A 17,983-nucleotide genomic window follows, 5' to 3' on the forward strand; every position below is an offset into this window, starting at 1 on the left:
CTGGCATTTCCGTTCTCCCAAGCAACACGGGCCTGTAGTAAAGCAACGGTTGTCCTCAAATTTCCGACAAAGCGAGAGAAGAAGATGCAAAGCGAGATGGATTACATCGCAGATTGGGCTAGACGGTGCGTATTCGTGCTGTCGTCGCGGGTATACTGAACGGTTGGCAGGTTCTGCATTCGTTCCCACTACTGCAAGACGACTCCACCAACCCTTGCTTCTCTCAAAGAGCGCCTTATAATACTTCTCAAGAAAAACGACTTCTGTGGCACCTTGGACAATCCTGTCCATCGTAAGAGTCCCGTCTCTTCCAGGGTCCGCGCGAGCTTATTCACAAGCCTCCATCGACTGGTCGTCTCCTTGCCAAAAGCCGGCGATCCTGTTGTAGCCGCACTTTGGAAACATCTCCGAAACGGTGTTGTGCCGTGAAGATATCCAGATGTGAAGAACGGAGCCACCCCGACTGAGACCCATTCGATCCGCCTTCCTCGTTTCTCCACCTTCAATCCATTCTGTGCAAATACAACCGCGACAAAACCATACGAATCCTTACTGGCTCAATGCCATATTCCCATCCCTCCGACCTCTCATCCTTAATGCCATCGTGCGATTACACTGTATCGCTCGCTCACTCCAATTCCATCTCGTCTTTCCGCCCCGCACGCACGTGCCGTCACGCGTGACCTGTGACACGGACCGAGACAAGGATAAAACGCATCCATCGCGCGTGCTGCGGCTCTACCAACCCGCTCTAGAGCTGCAAGCATAGCTGCACATGACACCTATTTAATGTGGCCCGTGGTCTAGGGGTGCAAGGTCTCTGTCGAGCGCGCTTTTGTGGACAAGGGGACTTCGTCGCGAACGTGGTCGCTAAGTCGGAAATGAGCTGTAGCGCGAAAAGAAGGCGCTATGGTCATGGGTTCAGTGTGCTCCAACATAGTTGGGATATTTCTAGAGGCTTTTCGGGGGGGCATAAAGGGCTCGCACTGCTTTTGCTTGCGGCTCACGCGTTTTCGTTGTTCTCTCCACATACGACTAGCGGCACGGCGCCTCTGCCGGGTCTGCCGCCAACTGCATTGCCATGTGCGCTTCTTCATGGATTTATCCTCTCGGGACTTATTCGTGGTCCTTATCCGATTGACCATTGCCTCCTTCACGCTGCTACCTGGGACTGTCAAGTTACCTTACACGCCTTTGAGTGACCATATATCTGCCAATGGAAACCGAACTTTTGCTTTGCCACATAAATGTCGTCCTTGAGTATCTCCCTCGAGATTGTGCTGGATGTCCCTTGGACAATTTCTTCAGAGCTCGTCATTTAGTCACAATCTTGAGGAGAGGCGTTTACGTATCCTCGTCAAGGCGAGCGCGTGAACTCGAGCTTTTCACTGCCGTCTAGGTCAGGATACCGAAACTCGTTGCATTCCTTGAGTAGCAGCTCCGCGAATATCTGCCCAAGGTCTTTCAGAAGGGGCTGACAACTTGAAGCTTGCATACTACTATATACTGAAGAAACGTGGTTATCAGGCTGCGCAAAAGACATTGTATGTGTCCTGCTAGTGGACACTGCTCATCTCGCGCCCAAATATTCGTGGCGTCTCGATTTGGTCTCCATCGTCTCGAGCTCGTGCCACATAAACATCCACTCATCGGCTTTGATTTTATGTTAACAGAGCCATTGAAGCCGAAATTATCATGACATTTTGCTCACTGTCGTCAGCAGGGGATCGGCGCGGCGTGTGCCTTTGCTCGTTGGGGACATGCTTGCGGAGTCGCCTGCTCTAGGTTAGTGTCAGTCGATCGAGGGATTTAAGCAGCGACAATCGTGCAGCAGCAAAGAACGACTAGCACACGAAAGACGAGTGAGGTCAGCCACGCAACAGAATATCTTGTATGTACTCTCTCTGGATGAGATTTGGACGTTATACAGCCACTTCGAGGGATGGTGAATTTGAATCAAAGCGGTGCCTTTGAGAGCCTACCACATATATATATATACTGGCTAGCTCAAGACTTTCCAGAAGCCCCCTTCTTGGGCTGGCGGACATCTTTCACGATGCGGTTGGCAGCCTCTCGATCGTCTCGAGAGCAGGTCTGTAGTGGAGCTCAAGAGGTGCATTCCCTTAGACTTTTTACCCGCGTTCTGGTTCTATTACTCCCTCGACAGCTCATTGACAGCAGTCTACACGAAAATAGCTTTGCTTATTCCTTCTTCATTTCTTGCTTGTATTGCGTAGTAGATAGCGAGCAGGTATCATGATGTGTGTGTATGTCTGTTGTCTGTGTGGATGTGTGCGATAATGTGTGCTATAATGTGTGTGCGATAATGTGTGCGATAATGAAATGAGAACGAAGTAGAGTAAAGGTAGAAGGGTAATGGTAGCTAAAATAAAAAGAGAGAAAAATACTACTAGAAAGAGAGAGCGTTCCGGGCCGATAGCAATATAGTATACACACGTTTTTTGGTTGTTCCGTCCAGAGTAGTAGTCGTAGTGGGTGTCTTCACATTCCCGCGCGCCAGCTCGACGGCGGGCCCCCTCTCCGCTGTCCGCCCACAGCCCCGCCAGGCTTCGACGGGCTGCTCGCCGTCCGTTGCCTCGCCGCGCTCAGGCCCGGCCGCGAATTCGACGCCGGCAAAGCACCCGCAAAGTAGCCCGACTCCTGGCCCGCGCCGGCCGGCGACTGGCCCGGGGTCTTTGCCATCCCCGCAAGGTTCCCGCTGCTCATCGACCTTGACGACGTCGGGGTCTGCTGGTACCGCTCTGTCGATGGCCCGAAAGCTTCTCCGTAAACGCTCCTCGATGAGTTCCAATTTCCGCCCCCGCCGCCACCCATCCCGCCATAGTCGCTTCTTGCCCCGCCGCCCATGAGACTTCTAGCGCCAGAGGGGAACATCTGGCCCTGCCCGTTCTGCGCATTGAGCATCGCGAGGCCCATGCCAAACGGAGACAGTCCGCCGCCGCCCCCACCAGCACCTCCGATTTGGCTGCCCGCATAAACGCTGCCCCTCATCCCCGTCATAGTCGACCCGCGCTCCCACTCCTCGCCCGCAGCCGCCATGGCCTGCTGCGCAACCGCCATCTGGTACGCCTGCTTCGCATATAGCATTGCTTGTTGGTGGGCCGCCATCATGCTCGGGTCGGACGGCGGGGGCATCATGAACTGGCCGGCGTTGGGCATCATGGGGACCTGCATCTGCATCTGCATCTGCATAGGCATTTGCATAGGCATTTGCCTTGGCATCTGCATTTGCGGCCAGCCCCCCATCGGCATTTGCATTCCCATCCCCATCGGCATCTGCATCTGCTGCATCATCGGGTTGGCATTGCGAATCTGGTTAATCGGCAAATCGTCCTCTTCGTCGTCGTCCGGCACGGGCCCGGGGCCATTAACGATATTCCCCAACTATCCCAAATCAGCCACACAGAAACTCAAAAAGATCGACTGGGGACATACCTCAATCGCGGCCTTGGCCTCGCTCCTTCTCCTCTCCCTCCTCCGCTCCTCGTCGTTCAGCACGAACACCCTGCTCTCGTCAAAGTCAAAGCTGACGCTTCTCCTTTGCTTCGCCTTCTGCACATGCGCCGGCAACAGCCCGCTCGCGCCCCCGCTCCAGTCGTCCCTCACTTTCTCCTCCCTCTGACTCGTTCTTGTCCCCCGGGCGGCATACGGCGCGCTTCCGCTCCCACTATTCCCACTACTCATCGCACTGCCAACTTCGCTCCCGTCTCTCGGTGTAAGCGGGCCAAGGGCACCGCTGCTTCTGCTCGAGTTGCCCGTGTCGTTTGTGCCTGTGGAGCTTGCGGGTGAGTTGCCGCGTACACCGCCGTTGCCCGCAAAAGGCCGTTGTGGTGGTCGGCCAAGCAGAGAAGGGGGCGAGGGTGAAGGAGTCGGTTGTGCGATTATGGGTGGTGATGATCTTGAAGAAGGGATTGGTTGGGAGGGGGTTTGGCGGGGGAAGGAAGTAAAGGTAGCGGGTGCGGGTGCGGAACGGAGATTTGAAGTCGTCGCGGGCGTGGTCATAAGCGTGCTGCTCCGTTGCCTCGCGTTCCCAGAAGGAGCTGCAGCAGACTTTGGCAACGCGTTTGTCGAGCTGCTTGAAGTCGAAGTACTTGTTGAGTTGGCTGTCGAAGAAGCAGCAGAAGTCGAAGTCGAGGGGATCAGGGTGCTGCTCCTCTGCCTTCCTCCAGTTGTAGACGCAGACCCCAAATCCACAGAGCGGTTGGCTGGCCTGCTCGTAACGCTGAAGCCAGGCAAAGGCGACCTTTGCTTGATCACAATTGGCACAATGTTGCCTTCATGCTCCTTGTCCTTCTCCGCCGCATTCTTGACTGACTGCGTCAGCGGCGCAGCCTCCTCGCCCAGCAAGAATGCTAGCCCACCACCACCAAGCATGTCAGCCAAGTCCCGCCCCAAAGCCCCATCATCGGCTTCCCCGCTCTTACTCCCCGCATCGTCCAGCCAAGTCGGAGAGCGACCCGAAGCAGACACTATATCGCTGGACGAGCGCCGATGGAAAGCCTTCCTTGCAGTCACACTCGAGAACGAGCTCGGCGGCGAGCCCGCATTGGGCGGCGCAAGTGTCGGTCTTGTGCTCGTGCTCGCCAACGACGACTGCGAGGTCGATCCGGAAGCACTCGTGGCAGAAACAGCCTTCAACCGGTCCACCAGCCCCTCCCGTTTATCCTGCCCACCCAAGCTGACGCTCGCCACAGACCCGCCGGTCTCCTTCCTAATCGGGCTCCGCCTCGGCGCGGCGGCGGCCTTGACAGTTACCGGCGGCGGCGTCTCCCGCACCGGCGACCCCGGCGGGCTAGGAAACTGCACAAATCCACCCCTTCCGCTGCTTGGTGGCGGCGGTGACCTGCTGGTCAACACGGGGCTTGGGAGTTGTGAGCTTGAGCTGGCTTTCGAGCTCACAGCAAGCATGCCCGCTCCGGTAAACCCATCGTCGGTCTTCTTCTGGCCGGCGAGGACCGGCCGCGAGCCGGTGACCTCGTTTATGTCGATTAGAGGCTTTGGCTTCAGATTGGGGTTGCTCCCGTTTGAGGCCATTGACAACGACGAGCCTGGGCGGCGCGGCGCAACAAGGGTCGCTAACGGCGCATCGTCGTCAGAAGACTCTTCGCTTGTGGATTCGTCTGAGTCAGAATCATCAGGATTTGTCGGCCGACGGGTGTGTGGAGAAGGATTAGGAACGGAGGTCGCTTTGGGTGGGGGCGCTGGTTTGGCGGGAAGGAGAGAGGGCGGGCGTAGGAGGTGTTTGTCCCCGCAGGTTTTGCGTTGAGCGGCTATTGGCCACGGAAAATGGAGGTTGGCCGCGAGGTGGTCGTTGCCCGGGCAGACTTGGCTCTTGCGTTAGCGAAAGCCGTTTGGCTATTCGGCAGAAGAGAAGCATCGTGCCGGATGGCGGTATCCGTTAATGGTGTTTGGGCAATATCGAAACGTGAAGGTGGAGTACGAAAAGGAAGTCCAATGTAAAAGCGCGATGGAGGTAGCATTGAGTAGAGCAGGGAGGTAGACAACACGTTGTGAGAAACAGAGTAAGGAGACCGCAAGGAAAGAAGAGGGGATCGAAAGTCGAAAAATAAGTTGAAGGCGAAGGCGTAATATAGAGTAGGTGGGGGGAAATGGGAGGAAATATCGAAACGCGGATCGAGTAAGAGGGATATGTGGGGGAGGCAATGTCGAACTCAAAATGTGATATAGAGTAGGGGAGAGAAGGTAAAAATGTCGCGGAGTAAGTCGAATGTCGAGAGTAAAGTGTAATATGAAGGGGAAGAGGAGAAAAGACTCAAAGTCAGCAAAAGGCGAAAAGTACAAGGAGAGAGAGAACACGCACAAGCAACATTGCCACCACTCGCGCTGGCCACGAGGTTTCCGGTACTCCCACCCATCTTCTTTTCCGTGCTCCCACTCTGCCCATAAACACCCAACGAAGACTGCGATCTGGCAGTCCCAAGCCCGCGCTGTTGCTGCTGCTGCTGCCGCGAAGGCCGTGGTTTACGCTGGTCATCGCTGGAGTCTCCTGGAGATGATTCGTCCTCATCTTCATCAGAATCCCACTGATTTCCTTGCGCATTTGGCGCCCTTTGATGAACAGTCGTATACGGCTGCGGCTTCGTCGTTGGGGAAGGGACCGGTGGAGAAGACGTCTTCTTGGCAGGCTTTTGAACGGGAGTCGGCGTAGGTCGTTGTGTCGATTGCGGTTGTCGACCATATGGGCCCGGACTTGGCGCTCTCGCACTACTCTCGCCCAGAACAGGACTCCCAGCAGCGCTTCTCCTCGCCTGTACTTCTCGGAAGGCCGCAACGCTAATGCGCGAGCTACTCGCACTAGCATCGCTGCCTCCCCGCGGTCGCGGTCGGGCAGGAGGTAGATGCTCGTGCTCATAAGCACTCCCCAGCCCGCTAGCCTGTCCTTCTCGCTCGATCTGCTGACTCAAGCTCGTCAGATTCGTTGCCGTAAGCTGGTTCTTCCCAGCAGGCTCCTCGCGGACATGTCGGAAGGCTCGAAGATTGAAGTCGGAGGGTTTGGCGGGTGAAGGGGGTAATGGCTCGACCTCCTTGTCCTTTCCCCTCGCCCAAAACGCAAACTTGCGCCCGCTTTTCGCGCCCGTTTTGCTCGTCTTCCCTGACGCGGCTGTGAGACCAGAAGCAGTACTTCTTGTCGGGCTGATTTGGGGAGCAAGAGGTGATAGAGAATATTGGCGGTCTCTATCACGCGTTCGGGAGGGCGTTTGGTGAGCGTAAGGAGAGGCACCAGCAGTGGTTACCGGAGGGGGAAGACTTCGGGTAGAAGATGTGTAGAGGTTCTGAGGTGGGCGGAGGGAGTTGGGGGAGGTTGATGCGGAAGCTGAGGAGGGCGGTATATCGGACGACGTGCTCAGTCGTCCGAGATAGGCGGGTCGCGGGGGGGCCTCAAAAGGCTCGCCAGTGTCGACAGCCAATAAAGGAGTCGCGCTTCGTTTACGCCCAAAAAAGCCCAGCCCGCGTTTGTCCTTCTGGGGCTCGCCCGCATATGCCAAGCTTCTGCCGTTTGGAGACGACGGGCCTGGAGCGAATGAAACGTATTCGCTTGTAGGAGATGGCTGGGAAGACGGGGGAGGGGAGAGGTTGCTGCCGAGCTGGACACTACTGATGCTTGCCGAGTGGGAATATGAGCTGCAACAGAGCATTAGCATGGCAGGGAAGGGGGCAAAAGAAGGGAAAGAGGCAGGACACGCACGCGGAGGGAGAGAGGTCGCTTGGGCTTTTGGATTTGCTGGTGGCGCCACTTCCATTAGAGTTTCGCGCGAAGAGACCACCTAGAAGTGGCATTTCTGACGCGCTAGACTAGTCAGGGGTCGCTGTAGATACAGGTTAGCCTGCCGGACAAGGAAGTGCCGATGGACACACCTGGAGGTGGAGGGGAGGGAAAACGGGTTCGGAAGGCCGGGGAGATGGCTTGGCGCTGGCAAAACGCTTTAAGGAAAGGAACTCGGAGGACGTTCTGGACAACCTAAGGAGGACAAATGAGCGTGGGGGCAGAAGGGAAGGAATGAGGATGGAATTTGACAACGCACCGATCGACCGAAAGTGTCAAGGCGCTGTCTCGTCGTCGTTGTCCTCGCTGGCAACCTCGCTGGCAACGGGTCGCGAAGCGGAAAAGCTGCCGGTGGTGAGTGCAATGAAGAAGGCCTGGCCAGCGGGAGCTTCGAAGACGTACTGGTTACGGCGACACGAGTCGGCCGCGTGGTCGGGAAGGGGATGTAATGCGGCTGCGTCTGCTGTCGGAGGGGGAGAAAGAGAGGCAGAACGCAGAAAGCGCCCACGACCGGGCAATGACGATGAGAGCACAAGGGCAAGGTCACCTTGTAGATTTTCTCAGTCTAGATCTGCGTGGGTGGCAGCCATTCGTGACCATTCATCATGACATCATTGACACCCTTCACTCTTTCCACAGACCTTTCTGCGCGCTCCGCGCCCATGCGCGCTGGGTTCTATTCCAGGGACTGGATGAAGTTGGCGGTATCGGCGCCAAACCTATGCAAGCGCTCGACTCGGCCCGCTTTAGCCCTTGCTCTCAAAACTATCGTCGTTTTCACCATCGACGTAAAAATGACGGTCCCTGGCATCAAGATATGTGGGACCTAAGGCCATAAGAACATAACATAACAGATATGACGCAGTTTCATCCGTCGCATGGTGGGCCATTGGTGGCGAGGTTCTTTTCAGTCTTGCCAAGCCCTCACTGGCAGTACTTCCTTCACGACCACCAATCGGCAAGGCGATCTGCATTGACGAAGGTCGACCTTACTTATTAGTCTGCTATCGCCCCAGTCTGTCCAAGACGCCACCCATGCAGGACATTTCGACGCGTCAAACCCATCCTGCTTCCCTTCGCCGTCAAGCGCCAGAGGAGCCTCCCTATCTCCTGTCTATCCGACTCTATCAACGCGCTGCTCATAGTAAATTATCTCGGAAGCAAGATGCTCGGCCGACAACACTACGACGACAACCTTGATTATACGGGGCTTTTTCGCTCACTCCGTGTCTAGACCGTCAAGGCACCAGTGTGGCGCTGCTTTCAAGCACGGAAAGAATACCAATAGGCACATCCTATATTTACCCTGGCGGGAACTTGTCCGGCCCGCCGTCAAGTAACGAAGTCAAGCAATATTAATCTCGTCGAATAATTATAAACATTACCCGACTCTTATGTCAAGCCAGTTTCAGCATCAAGCTTCCACCGCGTCCCGTTTCTCTGTGGGACACCCAGACTATATCATCACAGGCCTGCGCGAATGTGGCCCCCGACATAGGGAGGGACATATGTAGAGCAAATTTTGGCGCTAGAACAACACAAGCAGTCTCGACCACACGTTCAATTAAAGCCACAACATGCTGACGCTCCCAAGTTCGGGTCCTTGAAACTTTGCTTCCTGCACGAATCGCCTACACGACCACACACTCGTTCAGCACGCGCTGGGTATACTCGTTGATCAACCCGTGCGTCTGCATGGACGGATGACCCGCTGCAAAAGAGGACTTGTGAGCCTTTTCTGCATCGGTTTAACAGAAAGCGAGGACAACTCACGAATATAGAAAACACTCCTGTCTGGATCCACACATCCGCCGACGATTGTGTTCGCGCTCACCAAACACGTTGCGTTGCCCGTGTACCCAAAGTCTGCCGGCGCAGTGGAGATAGCAGCGAAAAGGATGTTCAGGTCGACAAACGCGAAGTTGGTACCATTCGTGCTGTGGGCGGAGCGGAGGTAGTCGAAGATCGCGGTTTGGAGGAGGTCCGTTTCCGGATGGGACGTGTACATCTGATTATTGGCCTCAGTGGGGAGTGTGATTACTGGTAGGAGGCCTACACCGTGAATGAGGATGTTCCGCGCCCCATTGCTTTGGAGTTCCGCCAGTTTCGTTGTCTATGGTCTGGTTAGTTTGAGAATGACGCGGAAAACAAGACTGACATAAGTATTGATTGCCACATTGATATCTCCTCCCGCTAAGAAAAACCGAGGATCGGCCAGTAGACGCGGTATATCAGGCGAGCTCACCGATCTTATATTGGCCATCATCGCTGTCCACTCAGCAAATAAGCTCTGGAAGAACTTGAAGAACGCACTTTATACCAAATGCAACCGCATACATCGTTGACGCGGGCGATAGCGCATCCAAGAAATTCCCTTGCAAGAGGAATAACTTGGTTTGCGAAACGAAATCCGAGCGCTGGATTGCCGTCTTGTTCAGCGGCGTTGTCGTATTATAAGCGAAATTGTCGATAACTGCACCGCCCCAGGCATACTGAATATACGGTGAGAAGCCATCCATGGCAGAAGAATAATGCGCACATCGAGCAGCTTTGCGTTGAGGTCCATGGCCAGTCGCTCGTTCCACAGAAAGCCGTTGCTTGCTCGACGATTTTGGGAGGTCCGAGAACCAGCGGAGGGCAATGGTGGGTGAAGAATCGGCGGGAATGGTATCGTTCCATTCGCTAGGGGACGTTTGGTCAGCGACTATGGATCCAAAGCTCAACGTTGGAACACACAGCCCGTCGAAGTCCATGAATCTCCAAAGGTAACGACAGTCCTGTCGAAGTATCGGTTTGAGCGTGAGCAGCAAGAACAACGTACCGGATGGCGTTGAGGTCGATACCCGTATTGAGCTCAGCAAACGTGCTGGAATTTAGGGAGCCGCAGGACGGGAAGGTGGCCAACTTCAAAGGCGATGTCGCGTTGACGAGTACAGGAAACGCTGCCAGATTCTGTCCGTCTGCAGGAGCAAGAACGCGGAAGAGAGCCATTGTAGCCAGGACAAAGAGATTCATGCGCGGTTTTGAGATGAAAGCGGTATGGAGAGCGCGTGAAACGAGGGCCTGGGTTATATCTGGCGAAACTTGAAGTCGGTGACGACACCAGCAACCATCGTCAACTGACCACCCAGCGGACCGGCGGGAGTGGCTGGGCCGTTAGGTGGCATATTGAAGAGTCCAGAGTGAAGAAAGATAGCCCAGCAGTTGTGTCATCGCAGTCTAGAAACAAGTTTCGAGGGGATTAGTCATCACTGCAGATCCATCAGGAAATTTGCAGTGGGCTGATTTGAGATCGCCAGTCCTGACCAGCAGTCCCATCACTGGTAGTGCTGGCCAGTGTGTCGCCCGCTGGTGAGCTTCTGGCCATAGCTGACTGGGCACTCACCGCCGCGTGCGACTCAAGCCATTACCTACCAGTTGAATCCTCGTCTGGTGTGTATCTGTCAAGCCCATGCCAAGTTTCCTGCCCGAAGGGTCATGGTCTGTCCATATCGACATCATTTGGTTATGGTACTCACTGTCGATGGCTCACTTTCTAGGCGGGATGAACGGGAAATAATCAATGTGGATTATATTACATAGAAAATACAGAATATATTATGGGCCTGCTGCCTGTTCAGTGTCGCCCTGTTCTTCTTGCTGATCTTCCTCCTCCTCCATACGTTGCTGCCATAGACTTTGGGTAGTGGTGATTGCGGTCTCGTAAGCAGTTGCTGCTGCACCGTCCGCTGTCGCTGTTTTCCTAAAGTCACCGGTGTTAATAGACTGTCAGAAACTTGAATATAGTCGATCCACGTACTTGTCCCACCATGCTTGAAGCTCTCCAACACGCTTTGCTGCCTTGGAACTCGGAATATTGTCCTCAAAGTAGTCGACGAAGAAGTTGTACATGTGGTCGAGATCGACACCATTGAACTTGCGACGCCATTGGCTTACATCAGAGAGCGCAAAATAAACCTGTAGATGGTCAATATCAGATATATGAGAGAGAGGTTGCGCACAAGAACAGCAGTATATGCAATAGTGCGAGGGGGCACATGGCCATCGAAGCCAAGGATTTCAGCCACTGGCGGGCGCTTGGAAGTTGCCTCCTGGGCGTCCTTGCAACGAGTCGGGGCCGTATTTTCATCTTGATCACTAGAAGCCATGAAGATAGCTAGCCATGCCTGAAGCACAATTGTGAAATAGAGAAAGCCCGAACAGGATAGACATACCTTGACAAGAAGTGGGCTCTTGAGAAACCCCTCCTCTACCTTCTTCACATTTCCATGGTAGTTGGCGTAGAAGACGCGAAAGAAATAGTTCGGGGCCAGGCCAAGTTTGTTATCGCGAAGGTCACGTCGTATGCTGGTGGTGAGTGTCAGACAGAGAAAATACTCGTCACATGTCACTCACCTTTCTTCGCTCCAGTCATGGTTAATGGATGTGCAAAGGCCACCAGTAACATCGTGAGCTAAGCCCCGACCACTCCGCGTCGTTGGATTCAGTATGGGCGCACGACCAATAACTTCAACTTCACGGTCATTGCGTTGCTCGAAAGTATTTGGGGTATGGTCAAATTTGCGCAAGGTAGAACTTTGGCGGCTGAGATCCATATTGATGTGCTCGGCGACCAGTCTGGTAATCGTTCGAACGTTCTCGCTGCGCGCGTCATTCGCGCCTTTCTGAAGCTGCGATTCACATCAGCGGAGGTCAAGTATCAACTGCAATTCAAACCAAGGCAAAGAACGCCTTCGCTCCTGTGCTGCCGTCAATCCTCTTGTCAATACCGGGCACCAACCGCGCTATTTGCAGGTATCCTTCATAGATTCTTTCGCCTCTACATCCTAGGTGAGTAGTTATTCTGGATAGGAAAATATTGGCTTACTTCCGTTTATCAGTTAGTATGTTCTGCTCTTCGACGGTGAGATTTTTGGTAAGACGGTCGTATCCCAGGTCGCTGTATGGATTCTTTGCGTAGGCAAGGGCATCGACGATGTACAGCTGCAGTGGGTCGAATAGCACCGCTGTTTTCCGAATACCGCGACCCAAACGGGAGATGGAGTCCTCTCTGAACGGAGTAGTGAGTGTCAAGCTCTTATTTATGCTGTCGACTTACTTCTTGTTGACAGACACGTTGGATGAGTGCTCCCGTGACCGCGAGCGTGGGCGAAGAGGCTGCCGACGACTGGTATCTCGGTAATGGGGGGAACGTGACCGTGAGGAGCGCGTCCGGCGCGAGCGCGAATATGACCGCTGACGGTGACGGGACGTTGGGGAACGCGATGAACGCGATGAGTAGTCACGGTGGTGATATGGGGAAGACCATGAGGGAGGCGAGGAGGAGGGTGGAAGGGTAGACGAGGAACGACGCTCAATACTGCGTCCCCGGTTGGACATGGTTTTTCAATGGTGGTCGGAGGAAGGAAGGAAGGGTAAGCAATCAAATATGGGTCACTGCTTTTATACTGAGTCCAAGCAATCAACAGGTAGTCACGATTTAAAACGCGACGCGCGGTGGCGATTTGCATGATCGTATTCAGATTCTAATTTGATTTTTCTTCCTGTAACTCTTGTGACCTCCGTCGACCTCTACCGAAATTGTCCACTGGTAATGCGCTGGGAACCAGCTCAAACGCTGTGGCGGCCCGGGGTCCATCTTGGTCTTATCGTCCTTCTAATCATGGTCTTATGCCGAGGAGGATGTGGCACTAACCCAAAAGATGAATCAGCACAAACCCGACACCACAAAATCTGCCCCGGCTACCAGGAGTACATCGCGCGGATGGGCCAGGCATTTAGACAAGACCTATCGGCTGGCTCATCATCATCCTCGGCTCCCCCACCACTTGGATTTGCTGCTCGTAAACGGGTCAGCACCATCACGGCTTCAATACGGTCGAATGAAAAACGACCTCAAACTCTTGCTATCCGAAAGCTCCGCCTTCTGGGACCACACAAACCTGCAAACCTGCCTTCAGCAATGGTAGATCTTGTGCTTGTTTCCTCAATCTAATCTCACTCTCATGACAGATTCAAACACTATCGCAAGCGAACGACAACGGTCTCAGCACAGACACCATGCTGGTTGACGATGAGCCACTGCAATTGAGCTCGTTGGAACCTGTCCAACATCATAGTCTTGCCCAGGCGCCGAGCGGCGAGCAACCAGACTCTTCTGAATCCGCGCAGACTGGAGTTGAGTCCAACGTTGAGTATGCAGTCCCACCACCTCCCAGGCCCACAATTCGAATTCGGATTCCTGCGCGCCTACGAGAGCTACTCCCCGAACGACCTACAATGCAACCCGCTGGTCCAGCAAGTCCCCCCTCCTATGATTTGCCTTCAGTTCGGCTGATTGTTCGTGATACGTTCAAAACGACAATGAATATATTCAACCTCTGGCGGTCCTATCTTCATCGACCAACTCACGACCCCGATTCCTTGCTCTCGGCAGATGACCTCTCTGATCCGCACCAACCCGAATCACCTTCGTTACCTTCTCCCATTCCTGATACCGCAATTCCCGCAACATCGAATCGGAGTGTCTCACTATTGATGGCGTGGCAAAACAACGGCCATACCACGAAATCCGCAAGTCAGCTGAAAACACTCGTACACGATGTACTGAGGCACCCTGACTTCGATGTCAGAGATCTTCCCAAGAACTTTGACCCCGCTCGTGCTGAGAAACAAGCGGACAAAGTTGCAGAGCAGGCCTTTCCATGGGTGAAAGATTTCAAGCACGAGACCATCGAGATTGAGGTCCCATCGGGCTTGAAGGATGTACCCCCCAAGACCTTCGCAATCCCAGGTCTCCAATACCGCAGCTTGGTTTCGGTTATCACTGCCGCCTTTAAAAGTCCCCTCGCCCTTCGATTCCATCTGTCACCATTTAAGCTGTTCCATCGTGTGCACGGAACAACAGACGACATTCGGGTTTACAGTGAATTATACAACTCCGAGGTCTTCTTGGCGGAACACGACAATGTTCGCGTTCGTGGGGAGTTGCCACCAGATGGCCAAGACTGCAAACTGGAGAGAGTTGTTGCGGCATTGATGTTTTGGTCCGACTCGACTCATCTGGCGAATTTTGGTATGGCGAAGCTGTGGCCTATATACATGCTATTTGGAAATTTGTCAAAATATATCCGCGACAAGCCCCAGTCTGGCGCTGAACACCATATTGCGTTCATTCCCTCGGTAAGCCGGCTTCACGAAGCTTGACTATAACTGATAATAATATGACACTAGCTTCCCGATTTCGTTCATGACACACTCAAGGATTGGCACCCAAAGTGGAGAACGCAGAAGAGGCACATTCTCGCGCATTGCAAACGGGAGTTAATGCATGCAGTGTGGAGATTTCTTCTCGACGACGAATTTCTCCATGCATATCGCTATGGCATTGTAATAGTTTGTGCTGACGGCAAGGCCCGTCGTGTATACCCACGAATCTTTACCTACTCAGCGGACTATCCAGAAAAGTACGTGTAGTTAAGGTTGTGACACAATGTATTAACCACAACTTTCACCCAGAGTACTTCTTGCAACAGTCCGGGACGGCGGCCTGTGTCCCTGCCCTCGATGTCTAGTCACCAAGAAGGAAATCCATATCATGGGCTTTGTGCGCGATATCAAGTCCCGCATGTCCAACGCGCGCCAATATCTCTTCGACAAGGTCAAATCTGCGCGAGATTTCATCTACAATCTTGGTCTCAGCATTACTTCCGACAAGGTGGAGGATTTGCTCAAAGAGACCTCGTCTGTGCCCACGATTGTAAGTTTGAATGTGCTTGTTCAAGTTGTTGTCTCAAGCACCCCAGAATGCATTTCTCGACCGTCTTGGACAAGACTTTGATCTTCATCGCATGCTTGTCGTTGACTTTATGCATGAATTTGAGCTCGGAGTTTGGAAGAACTTCTTTATCCATTTAATCCGCCTTCTCTACGCGCTACCAGACGGTGTCAACAAAGTTTCTGAGCTTGACCGCCGGTATGGTTTCAGCAGAACCTCTGAACACCAATGACTTACCTTCTGCTCTAGTTATCGGCAGACTCCGACCTTTGGCGTAGACACAATCCGTCGATTCGCAAACAATGCCTCCGAGATGAAGAAGCTCGGGGCTCGAGACTTTGAAGACCTCTTGCAGTGTGCAATACCGGCTTTCAATGGACTATTCCCCGAGCCCCATAACAAGCGTCTACTTCGACTTCTATTTCGATTGGCTGAATGGCATTCTTTTGCAAAACTTCGGATGCACACAGAGCCCACCATCGAGCATCTGCGACGGTTGACATCGGAGATGGGTCGACTGATGAGGGAATTCCGGTTGACTACATGCAACGACTTGGTGGCTTATGAGCTCCCCAAAGAAGTTGCTGCGCGAAGTCGGACTGCAACTAAGAAGGCTGCAAAATCTGCGGCAGCCACTGGTGACTCCACACTGGCACCACCAGATGCACAACCGCAGGCTCGGACGACCAAGAAAGTCAAGACGCTCAGTCTCAGCACGTATAAATGGCACGCGATGGGAGACTACCCCGGTACAATCCCGCTATTCGGCCCAACAGATATATATTCAACGCGATATGTGAGTTACTCGCGACTGCGCTTGAAACGATAATTGTTAAAATGTCTCCAAGGGCGAGGCGCTGCATCGACAGCTCAAGCGCCTATATGCAGTCACAAACAAGCGTGACCATACAGAGCAAGTTGCTAAACGCCTTGTGCGCTTGCAGCGTACTCGGCTTAACTCGACAATCAAGAATGACCAACGCCGCCACTTTACTTTGACCACCAGTCGAAGACGCTGCAACATTGACCTCGCATATGAGGATCCATATGGCGCCGGCCCAACAGCCATTCACTACGCAATATCTGATGTACGACGCAAGCCGGACGATGTCTTGGAATTCTCGAGCCCACACAAACGGGACCCAGCGTTGACGGTGAGTAACAAAAGATCAATTCGATGTCCGACTCAAAACCACAAGAACTTTGTGCCCAAACTAAAAGACCATCTACTTGGGCGACTGCTTCAGCGGGACTTCGACGGGGATGACCACGACGACTACACTGATGAAGATCGCCGCTCACTCATTATTCACGACAACAAAATCTATTCAACCCAGCTCCTCAGAATCAATTACACGACATACGATGTTCGGCGCGCTCAAGACGTCATCAACGCGCGCGTCCATCCATTTGTTATGGTCCGCTCAGCCACTCCCGACACACACCCATACTGTAGTAATTAGACCATAAGTTCATTAATTTTGAATTTTTTCATACCCGAGAGGGCCGAAAATATTTCTTTTGATTTTAGGTGAATTTTAACACTATGTTTTTTTGGCCCGATTACGCATTACGCGAACTTATGGTCTAATTACTACAGTACTGGTATGCTCAGGTCCTTCGTATATTCAATGCGACTGTCTTCCGGATGGAGAAGTCGGGTGCTTTCTCGCGGGCAACTCGGATGGAGTTTTTATGGGTACGATGGATGGGAGATCAGCCAGGCTATCGGTCGAGCATCAAACAGGCGCGATTGCCCAAGGTCGGCTTTGTTCCCGACACAGATGCATACGCGTTTGGATTTCTGGATCCAGACCAGGTTATCCGCGCTGCACATTTGATACCTGACTTTCAAAGTGGACAGACCAGCTTTTTACTCGACACTCTAGAGCCAACGCTGGCTCGTATCGGGGACGAAATTGCGGACTATCAGTCCTTTTATGTGAACATGTATGTATGTTCATCTCATTGATTCTCGGCGCTCATAACATATTCACTAGCTTTCCGGACCGAGATATGATTATGCGTTATATCGGAGGGGGTATTGGTCATGTCGACACTGGAGCACTCGATGGGAAGGATATTGAAGAGCAAAAGGATGACGATGTCGGCTTGGACCAACTTGCGGACGATGCATCTGACTCGGAGTCAGTCTTAGGTTCGGAAAACAGCCTTTGGGGCAGCGACGATGACCGCGATGATGAAGGCAGCGACGATGACGAAGGAGGGTTCTCAGATATACAAGACAATGAGGGAGAGGCAATGGACTATGGGTCAGATTAATGCATGTAGCTCAAGTTAATACATTGCAGTGTAGGTACACGAGTCAGCAAATCACCCGCAGATCTGTAGCCTGGCACGACCGTGCCAGGACACAAGCCGTCGGGTCCCTCGCCGACCATCACCCAACAAGCTGATCTTCTGCTGGTGATGCAATGGCGAGCGCTGGTATAGTCGCTACCAGCTGTCTGAGGCTGGTCAGCGTGACCAGCCGAAATCAGCCCGCTGCAAATTTCCTGATGTCTCTTCTTCTCCGCGATGTCCTTCTCCCCGCTGATTCACGGTTATCCTCAAACGCTCCCCGCTCGTGTCTGGTCAGTCGTTGTATCAGCAGATACTCTTTTCCACGTTGACAGACCTATTCGTAGCCTCGACAATGTGGTCATTTTGACGATGCAGTCATGGTCGTGAAATCGCCATAAAGCAAAGCAGTTGTTAGAGATGTCCTACGAAAGGGGCTCAGGTGCGTCTCCTCGCTTACTTCCTTCTGATTTGTCGTTCACCCTACTTATTTTGCATCTCTACAGGCTACAAAAAGAGCTCGCTCATTCAAATCTGCATCGATATCGTTTCCATACCGCTAAACTTTCAAGTTGGTTGTCTGGCGAGGGCGGAACGAT

At 53.3% G+C, this 17,983-nt stretch overlaps 3 protein-coding genes across 3 annotated transcripts; 1 reads left to right on the forward strand and 2 right to left on the reverse strand.

The window, feature by feature from the left end:
• Positions 1 to 2,502: 2,502 nt before the first annotated feature.
• MIND_01252000 (uncharacterized protein) lies at positions 2,503 to 7,320 on the reverse strand (the record flags this gene model as incomplete). The annotated part of the gene is made up of 5 exons (XM_037369005.1): positions 2,503 to 3,405; positions 3,457 to 5,291; positions 5,347 to 5,376; positions 5,843 to 7,164; positions 7,229 to 7,320. 5 exons carry the CDS (start codon positions 7,318 to 7,320, stop codon positions 2,503 to 2,505), a joined length of 4,182 nt encoding a protein of 1,393 aa, XP_037214973.1.
• Positions 7,321 to 10,903: 3,583 nt separating this feature from the next.
• Positions 10,904 to 12,685, reverse strand: MIND_01252100 (uncharacterized protein; the record flags this gene model as incomplete). Its single annotated transcript, XM_037369006.1, has 8 exons — positions 10,904 to 11,048; positions 11,106 to 11,263; positions 11,308 to 11,472; positions 11,521 to 11,653; positions 11,702 to 11,976; positions 12,023 to 12,125; positions 12,174 to 12,356; positions 12,405 to 12,685. 8 exons carry the CDS (start codon positions 12,683 to 12,685, stop codon positions 10,904 to 10,906), a joined length of 1,443 nt encoding a protein of 480 aa, XP_037214974.1.
• A 283-nt stretch (positions 12,686 to 12,968) lies between these two features.
• On the forward strand, positions 12,969 to 17,366 carry MIND_01252200 (uncharacterized protein; the record flags this gene model as incomplete). The annotated part of the gene is made up of 10 exons (XM_037369007.1): positions 12,969 to 13,271; positions 13,319 to 14,488; positions 14,540 to 14,772; positions 14,825 to 15,065; positions 15,112 to 15,281; positions 15,333 to 15,879; positions 15,932 to 16,237; positions 16,283 to 16,501; positions 16,684 to 17,033; positions 17,084 to 17,366. 10 exons carry the CDS (start codon positions 12,969 to 12,971, stop codon positions 17,364 to 17,366), a joined length of 3,822 nt encoding a protein of 1,273 aa, XP_037214975.1.
• Positions 17,367 to 17,983: the final 617 nt, after the last annotated feature.

This window comes from Mycena indigotica, assembly GCF_014461135.1.
Source record: "Mycena indigotica strain 171206Taipei chromosome Unknown Mind.scaff0012, whole genome shotgun sequence".
NCBI lineage: Eukaryota > Fungi > Basidiomycota > Agaricomycetes > Agaricales > Mycenaceae > Mycena > Mycena indigotica.